Source organism: Polyodon spathula, chromosome 15 (assembly GCF_017654505.1).
Source record: "Polyodon spathula isolate WHYD16114869_AA chromosome 15, ASM1765450v1, whole genome shotgun sequence".
NCBI lineage: Eukaryota > Metazoa > Chordata > Actinopteri > Acipenseriformes > Polyodontidae > Polyodon > Polyodon spathula.
Window position 1 is genome coordinate 34735570 of NC_054548.1, and position 9627 is coordinate 34745196.

The window sequence follows — 9627 nt, forward strand, 5'->3', positions numbered from 1 at the left end:
AATATGAAATACTGTGCTACTGTACTATTGTCTCTTCCGGTTAATTATGGGGAAGTACAGTAACTGTAGAGGAAACATCTGTTTCTGCTTTTCTTGTTTGTTTTCAGACAAACCTTTTTTGAAATTAATAGAAAATAAAAAAGAGGTTTAAGGTTTGTGTGCAGTGGGTTATGTGCACTCAGATTTCCTCTTCTTGGTTTGAGTTGTGACCCGAGTTTGGAAGGGTAACCTTGAAATACTTTCCAAACAACATGATACAGCATATATGTAGCATAGCTGTGGAAGTCTGAATGAAGGAGTCTGTTTTTACAAACACATGGTTTTCATTCCTAAAGACCAACTTCATTGAGTGGTTTTGTGCTTTCTGAAAAAAAAAGATTGTGCTACCTGTCTTGACTTGATAGAGAAGAGCTTTAACATCAAGCCCTAATGTTAGTCAATTTAGACATTTAGTCACACATGTTAGTTTTGTGAGTGTAAATAAAGAAGAAAGCTTTTGCATTTGTTTTGCTACTTGGTTCTGTGATTAACTGAGGTTATGGTTGATCAGCAAGGCTTTTGTGCAGTTGCGTTTTTTTGCTCCATAGGGGTGCAAGTATTTTTGTTTTTTGTTTTGTTTTTATTCTTTTAAATAAACAGCAGTGTAAGTTGCCTTGGTTGTTTACTTACCTCGTTATCCCTTCGTGTTTCAGGTAGTGGGAAGCTCTGGGAGGTTGTACACCTGTTACTCCGCCTGTCATTACTGCCCTTGCCCTGCGTTTGCTTTCTGTGTGCTGAGAAGGAATGACAGCTTGCTGGTAACCACTTGATTTTACCTCATTATATTATCTTGAATTCTCAGATGATGGGCTCCTTGACACAAAGCCATTTCCAAGAGGGTACGGTTTTCTCATTAGGATGCAGAATAGTAGTAAATTGATCCAGAGAGGCGACTGTGTCAGGATAAAGGTCAAGTATTGCAGTAAAGATGTTTTGCAGGTCCATCACAGTGGGTGACCTGGATGTTACAGTGCAGCATAAACATTCCTAGAACCTTCGGCAGAAAGCTGAGGTCTGACTCAACCCTGATTTTAGAATCTCCTTTAATGCAGTTTTGATGAATAGGCTATTCTTTCTTTGAGGATTGGAGTTGTACAGAAAGTGAGTTTCTGAGAACCTGTGAAAAACTACGAAGCAGTATGTAATTCAATATGTTAACGTAACATTATTCAGCAGGTTTCATTTGACTTTATGAATCAAAATTAGTTAATTCTATAGGGTGAAAACATTAGGACTTATATCCTTTTTAAATATTATTCTTGAGCTAGGGTGGTGTGTTGGAGATCCCCACCCCCCCACACATAGAATAACATATGCGTCTGTCAAATGCATGGATTTGTTCTGAATGTGTCACCCTTTTCTTTTCACAGTGCAAACACATTCTTGCGACCTACCTCAGCCAAGCAATGGGACTCTGTCAGGAGCTAGCCCTGTCGGATCAGCAGCTGACTGACATCCTCTTAGAGAAAACAGGAGAAAAGGTAGAGGCCTGATGGATTGATGCCACACTGGGGAGTTCAGGGATATTGTTTTATATGAAGGGGACACTACCTATCATTTGAATGTATATTACTTATATGATCTGATACCTTTTGAAAGTATTACTTGACAGTAATGTTTATATTTATATTTATTTATATTACGTGTTTTTGTTTTTTTTTAATCCTCTGAAAATGGGTTCGTTAAACAGACTGGGCATGGCCTCACATGATGTGGTCATTGCTGTTTCTACTGATGTCTTACAAAACATAACTTCACTGATTGCGTCTGTGTGGTTTTAGTGACAGAGTCGAGACAAAGCATTACTTTGTTGCTTAAATAAAAATGAAACTCACACCAGACTCCAGAAAGAAGCCAATGCAAATGAAATATCACTTTTAATCAGATTTCCTATGCCCTCAGTAAGCGGTGTCCTCAATGTAGCAAGATGCATAGCAAATTATCAATAGTGTGTCTTAAAGGAACAGAATGACTTTTTGCCGTTGATTTTTGTCACTTTCTGCTTGTGGAATGCTGTGCTGTGTGTGTCACTGCAAGAAGAAATACCCATCTTACTGAATTGGATTTATTTTGAAAATGCAGATGCTAAATAATTTGTTGTGGCTACAAGTCGGGGTTTGGTCACAGTTGAAGCATTTATTTTTCGGTCTCCTTTCTGCAACATTTATTTTAACTAATTCCACAGGCTTGGCATTGAAACAGGTTAAACCCTAAATCTTCAATGCTGGCTATGTTTACAACTAATTTACAGTATTTTAAATTAGATTTTGTTTTTATATATGCATGTCATTCTCTTTCCTGATTATCCCACATTCTGTTCATGCAATCTACTGCCAGTCAAAGAGAGTGAATAGATACAGTGTAGTCCATTGGTAATAATGATATAATGGTTTAGTGGTCTCCGATACAGCCAGTGTATTTAGGAGCAAAAGCAGTGATATATTTTTTTTTCTTTCAGCTTTAACTTGCAGATGTTTCTAATATGAAAAATAAACATGTTACCAGAAAGTGTGTGTCAGTTCCGTTGTGCTTGTGGTCATCTTTTTAGAATCTACTTTATTAAAAAAAAAAAAAAATCCTAATTTTAAATGGATGGCTCTTCAGTTTATTGCTGAAGAGAACTTGATTCTTCATTGCACAGTAAATACATTTCAAAGTACTTGAGGCCATCTCCGCTTTAAGCCATCTTTTAATGACTTTTTTTTTTTTTGTTTTACTAACTAAATGAAAAGAGGGTGATTTGGAAAGCATGTAGTATACTCGTCCCTTGAAGTGAGTGTGTGGTGAACGCTACACAGTAGGTGTCCTCAGTCGAATACATATTAAGGCTATGGTACTTGCCTTCTCCTCCACTTTGCGTTTGCAAACCCTCTACAAAACCTATTTTTTTAATTTACTTTAACTTGCTGGAGTTCTTTGCATTTTTGACAGTTTGGCATGAAAAACAGATTTTATGACTATCCCTGCAGATAAAGGTCAATTTCTCTGTATTTCTCTCTGCTCATGTGCAGCATACTCAGAGCCTTATAAAAATATTTCTGAAATGAGGAAAGAGTGAACTGCATACTGCATAGTATCCAATTTAAAATGGATGTGTTTACAGAGAACAAACCAAAGGCAACTTTTAACCAGTAAAAATAATATATATATATGTGTGTGTGTGTGTGTGTGTGTGTGTGTGTGTGTGTGTAATATCTTAAGTTGCGACCCGAATATGAAATACGTACCATGAATATGAATTTCAAGGGGCCAGTTATTGATGCATTTGTTTTCCAGTTGAAATTAAGATTAGTATGTTTGTTTTTTTTTTCTTTTTTAATGCTAAAAAAAAAACATTTGACGTTCACAGTTTTAAAATGTGTGATGAATTAAACAGGAAAAGCGCCAATACACCACATCGTGCCGCGTTGACAGTCCATTAAATAGGTTTTCTAGTTCCTTTCCATGCTGTTCGATTTAACTCGGTGAATTAACCTTGCGGAGATTAAACAACATTGGCAAGCTATAGGAACAAGTAACTACTAAGCCGATCCTTTCAAACTAGCCTGTTTTAAATATAAAAGCACCACTTTTGGGAGATTTGCATATAAAAACTGCTTCATTCTCTAATATACAGTATATGCTATAATTTATTTGTTTCAGTTACTGGTTCATTCAGTATATTATTAAGAGAAAGACACACACACACTTTCTTTTTATATACAAAACATTTTAATGACAAAATAAGTCCCCATCGCATATTGAAATGTTAAATAACAATACATTACCAGATTAACATACATATATACTACGCTATCTCTAAAATTTACCACTTGATACAGTCCAAAGTAATAACATCATAAAGATCTTGTTTTATGAGAAATACATATTTTCTGTAAATGTCTTTACAAGTTGAGCTTTGTAATTATTAAAAAAAGAGACTATTCTTCAGCTGTATCCCTTACACAGTAGCATCTATGATAGGGTTTATTTTAATTATCGAAACAGCTTCAGAGCTTCTAAGTACTGCCTTCCTTGAACTCAATATTAATCCACTTATTTCCCCCAGCATTGGTGATTCATTGCCTTGCTTATTAGCATCAGTACTGTACAAAAATACATTGGAAAGAAGTCTGTCTGTGTTAAGGTCAGCATTTAGATCTGCCAATGTTTCGATCAGGGACAGGTAACTGCAATCATGGCTATAATTAAGTGATGAATTACTTTAGTATTTCCATTGAAATTGTTCCAGGCATCTCCTTAACTAAGATCTGTACTGGAAGTTCTGAGGTTGCCCAACCTTGGTTTAGAGCATTAACATAGACTCTATCATAAGAACAACAGTGATGAGATCTCCGTATGTACAGTAATACCGTGGTGTGTTTTAATTAATCATGTTGCCTGATTCTGGTAACTTAACAAAGCCACATGTATACTTGTTGCAAAACTACCGTTAATGAGTCATAGTTCACTGACATGTCTAAATCAGGGCTTCTCAAGCCACATGACTCGGTCCTGGGTCCCCCTGCTGTGGCTATGCACTGGGACATCATTCCAAATTTCAATGCTCTCAACTCGTACTTAACCGAAACCCTTATTGTAATGTTAATATTCAACCTTAATTACTAACCAGCAAGTTTTAATAATTTGCTTAATTAAACCTTTTTTAAGTTACTTAAAAAATGCTACAGCTAACTGGAAATATGCAACTGTTTATGAGCTGAAAACAAGTAAAAAGGTCTAATTAAGCAAATGATCAGTTCAATTAAGGGTCTAGTTAAGTAATTGGGGGGACGCGATCTCCCGATCCTTGAGAATTACAACCGGAGCAGACCCACTGTTTTGAGAAGTTTGAGAGTTTAAAGCCCAAACTCTAAACACTGTTCCTGTGGCCAGGGCAGAAAATGTCCCGGCTTTAAGGCTGGCTTACATTCCGACCGTCCCTCCCCAAAGTATTACTACCATTATTTGGTAACACTAAAACAATAACAAATATTGGGGGTGTTTGTGCTGTGATTTTTGTATTGTTTTTCAACTTGGTAGTAAAGGCTAATGCCCAGCGCCTACAAGTATGTTTTTCTTTTGTTTAAACCTTTTATTTTGGACATTGTGCAATTTTTATTTTGTTCCTGTGTTTTGTGTTGTTTTGTTAAATAAACACGATCGTAAGCGCATAAAACTGCAGCTTTCTGGGTCTAATTCCTGCCGGTAGCCAGCCTGGGCTGTGACACTCCCCTGTCACAGTCCTCCACACTGATCTTGCCTTCTGTGATCTGTCTCTGGAGTGATATCAGTTAAAATGTCTATAAAGGAAATGCATCTTTAGGATAACGCTCAGAAGCCAAACTACACAAAGAAATAAAATCTTTGCAGTTTCCTTTTTTCCTGTACTTCATTTAGGCCATATAAAATGCTTTCCTGCAAGACAGGAAATAAAATTCTTCTTTTATAAAAATTTACATGCAGGTATTTTCTGTAATGAATCGGACAACATTTTTAATAAATTATCTTATTCATTAACATCATTGTAACGTCAATCCTCCATACTATTTGACAAGCAAATACACCCACGCATTACATAGTGTACTGCAACTGCAAAACTTATTCTGTACAAAAAGAATGAAGAACACCTGTGTGTTCAGAAAAGCTGCATACAATTAGAAACACAAACTTGTAGACAGCTTGCTGAACACAATGCAACAACTAGTATGGAATATATTTCTTCAGTTTTGGAATAGTTGTTATTCCATTAGTGGTATGTTATGCCTTAAACATATTCCCCATAAACCTTTTCTTTTTTTTAATACCAACCAGTAACTGACCAAACTAGGTAAGGTAAGGTCTCTGCCCCTGTGTTGCGAACAGTCACCACACTTGGGTATAAATGTGAATTACACCAATTCAAATAGTATAACTATTGTCATTGGGAAACAGTAGACAACACTAGGCACACAATCGACATACATTTCCTTCCCTGCAACAGAAAGACTAGAGTAATGAAGCGTTGGATGCTGTATTTATGACACTGTGAATTGGTACTATGTGTATTGGTGTGTGTGTGTATATATATATATATACATACTGGTTTCAACTAGTTCAATTACTACAGGACATAGCTCTGGCTTTCTGCTTTCCTGACAGTTGGTTGTAAAATATTTTTTGATCTTAAACAGATGCCGTTTTATAAAGTTGTAAAGCATTTCTCAAAGACAACAAAGTAAGCCCAACACCTGTAGTTATATTGTCGACACAGTTGCCAAACAGAAATTAATAGGCTCATTTGTAAATCCCTTTTTGTTCTGGTTATATCAGAAGCGACATTTCAATTCACAGATCAAGTCTGTTTTCTACACAAAGCTACTGTACGTATTGGGGGGCAGAGGGGGTGTGTTTCAAACAGGGGTGTGGAAAATAGAGCACTTTCCCATCGACTGAAAAGCATGCGTCTTACCCAGACTAGATTGACGTGCCTGCACTGCTACACTAGTGTAGAGTAAGAGAAAAATGTTGAAATGTAAATCACATTCCAAACAAAGTATATGAATCTTAGTGGTACAGAAAAACCCCTATCTTGTATATCTCTCTGAATTACTGGCTTTATGATGTTGAGTAATGGGGTTGTAATTAAGTATTCTGGTCAGATCTAATGAAAGCTGAAGGACTGCATATCTTGGCAGGAGAATTGGATAATGAAGGATCTTTTAAAGGCTCCTTGTTGTAGGTCTTCTACATACTAAATGGGTTTAAAAAAAAAAAACTACATTTTGTGACCACAAGGCAGCCGTGATTATTGTCTTATAGGCTACACAGGAGATCATTCCACCATTGCAATATGAGAAAGCCTTTAGTATATAACCTGAAATCAAATGTTAGTCTATAAAACATTTGTTCTTTCACACATAAGTTTACAGCAACTGTTTAGTCACTCAACTGTTTAGTCACTCTGGAGTGATGTACAGTTTATGTTTTTATGTGTTTATGTTTTATGTTTTTTTACTGGAACGACATGCTGTAATACAACAAAGTGAAGGGTCTATCCAAAAGGGTTTCTAAGCCCACGACTTAAGATAATGACGCATTTGGATTTTAAATTGCACTACTGCAGTGATTCCAGAAAATCTTACCCCAGATCCAAGAAGATACAGGATATCATTAACTGGACTCTAAATACAATTTTGAAATATTTAATCTCCAGTCGTTTTTAACACATTATTTCAATTTCTTTTTTTTTTTTTTTTTTTTTTTTTTTAATGGACCATATTTTACTAGTTTTGTAGGCACTTCATGTAAAACGATGGGGAGGAAAAACATGATATTTGCTTTTTGTTTAGGTTTTTATTTTGCTTTCCTGAGCAAAAAAAGAGCTGGTAGATGATAAGATATCTTAGGGCTGTTGCACATGGTGCCAGGACTGTGTCTGTATTGTTCAGTTTGGGCTTCAAAGAGGGAGGAAGAGTAGTGCCCAGAGGAATGTAGTAAACTGACACAAAGGAATCATATTTAGGTATACAACTGAACATGGTTATGGGATACTGCAGCTTTAACTGGCCACAGATCAGCAGCCACACTGAATATATCTGGCATTAGGCATTGAAAAATAGAAGAAGGGAGCCACTGTTTCCATTCGAATTGACCCATTAGGTCCCATTGGAAATAGTGGGTGTTGAAATGTTTAAAGCACAGAGTAAAAACAGATGCCTTTAATTAACCAGACAGGGACAGTTTCAGAGTGTTGGTTTGGCAGAATGAACATTGAACGATTTAGACTGGGAAAGCGACCAGCTTCCATACCACTGACTCTCTGAATCTGGGTGTAGATTATGTAAAGGAGACTACATGCAGTTGTCATGATTTAAAAAAAAAAAAAAAAAAAAAAAAGTCTTCCTCGCCTCCACGGCCCAGTGCTGTGTTTTGCAGACTTCAGAAAAAAAAAAAAAAATACTAAAACCCATCAGTAAAAGGCACTGTGCTCGTCACATTATTTCAAAATTAAACAACACCTCCTGTCTGCCTTTTCTCCTGTAAACATTTAGCGACAGCACACAGTTTTTTTAGTTGTCGCGGTTTACTACAGTAACAGAACAGTCGTGTTTCTCGCAATCTCGTTTCTGTTGTACATACTGCCGTCGGTGCTCTTATACAATTCGTCCTTTTGGCAGAGAATGTGCTTGTAAATGATCTTGTGAAAGGTGTTGCGGAAATCACGGATCCTGTAGGCGTATATGATGGGGTTCACCACAGAGTTGGCGTGGGACAAGATGATGGCTACGTACATCACAAATTCCGGCTTCTTATTGGCAAAGTCTTTATAAAACAGGTTGAGGCAATTTAAAATGTGGAGAGGGAGCCAGCAGAGGGCAAACAGGCCCACAATGATGGATAAGGACTTGGCAGCGTTGATTTCTTTTTGGAGCCGTCTGCGCGAGTTGTCCCCATTGATGCACTTGTGCTCAATCTGCCTCAGCTGCGTTCGGGCCACCATGAAGATCTTGATGTAGATCCCCAGCATTATGAGCAGAGGCAGCAGGACGCAGCCGAAGAAGTTAAAGTAGACCATGTAGCTCATGTCTACCACCTTCTCGAAGAAGCAGGAGACATCGCAGCTGTGAGATGACTCGTTTCCGTGGGTCTGGTTTGTGATGTTGGGGCATGCCTCGTCTTTCTTATTCCAGCCCAGGAACGGGATCAGGCCAATCACGAAGGAAAGAATCCACAAGACAGCGATGATTTCCCTGGCCCGCTTCCCAGTTACCAGCTCCTTGTACCTGCAGAATTGAAAACAAAAATATATATGTGTATATGTATTAAGAAGGTTTAGTAAGCAACATAACTGCTATACTTTTAGAAATACAGTAAAACTGGACTGTATATCCAGGAGCTTAAATCCTTCTGTTGGAGCTCTGAGGAAGTTTGACACAACTAGAAAGTTACAGGCACAAAGGCATGTGTTCCCTAGCCTAAATGCTTCTACATTTCGATGTATTTAGAAATGCTTGGTATTAACTGTTACAAGGGGCATCATCTTTCTGCTGTGTTCAAGAGATTTCAATTCCTGTTGCGAACAGCCTTGTCACTCCTAAAAATGCTAACATGAGTAGTATTGGAGGCACAGTGCCACAACAGCACCCTACTGATAAGCTGTACTTTCAGCTGAAGTTATGCATGTTGTTTTGCCTTGAAAAGTGAAATTAAAAAAATCCCCGGTTAATTTAACCACAGGTTTCCATTAAGCTGTTGCAGATAATCAGTTATATTTTACATCAGGGTTTTAGGCTTGATTATGCAGCCGCTGTATGTAAGCGCGGTATACTATATACACACTGAGCTGCCAACTTTCCAAACGTGGAGAGGGTCATTTTCTTGGATTTTGGGTTGGAGGTATTATATATCCTATTAAAACCCTCAATGACAGACTCTATGACAGTAAGAGTAGCCCATGCTAGATGTATTAACTGGGGGGTCTGCATGGAAGCAGTTTTAATTAAGTAGATAAATATGAAGGCTTGCTGGTAAATTTCACCTCTGGAGCCTTGGGTTAGAATGGCTAACGATGTGCACTAAACTCCCCAGTGGAAGTTACTCTTTTGCTATCCAGTGCCCCAAGTAACT

The 9627-nt window shown here is 37.5% G+C and overlaps 1 protein-coding gene across 1 annotated transcript; it reads right to left on the reverse strand.

The window, feature by feature from the left end:
• Window positions 1-5172: 5172 nt before the first annotated feature.
• Window positions 5173-9374, reverse strand: LOC121327797 (adenosine receptor A2b-like). The gene is made up of 2 exons (XM_041272003.1): window positions 9352-9374; window positions 5173-8783 (listed from the first exon to the last, which is right to left on the reverse strand). The coding sequence occupies exons 1-2, from the start codon at window positions 9372-9374 to the stop codon at window positions 8087-8089; spliced, it is 720 nt and encodes a 239-aa protein (XP_041127937.1). The 3' UTR covers window positions 5173-8086.
• Between the last annotated feature and the right edge of the window lie 253 nt (window positions 9375-9627).

Excerpts from the sequence above, each read along its gene's own strand:
- LOC121327797 (XM_041272003.1), bottom strand. The coding sequence starts at position 9,374 with ATGACCCTCTCCACGTTTGGAAA. Across the intron at positions 8,784-9,351 it reads ACCCTCTCCACGTTTGGAAA|GTACAAGGAGCTGGTAACTG; the intron begins GTTGGCAGCTCA and ends TCAATTCTGCAG.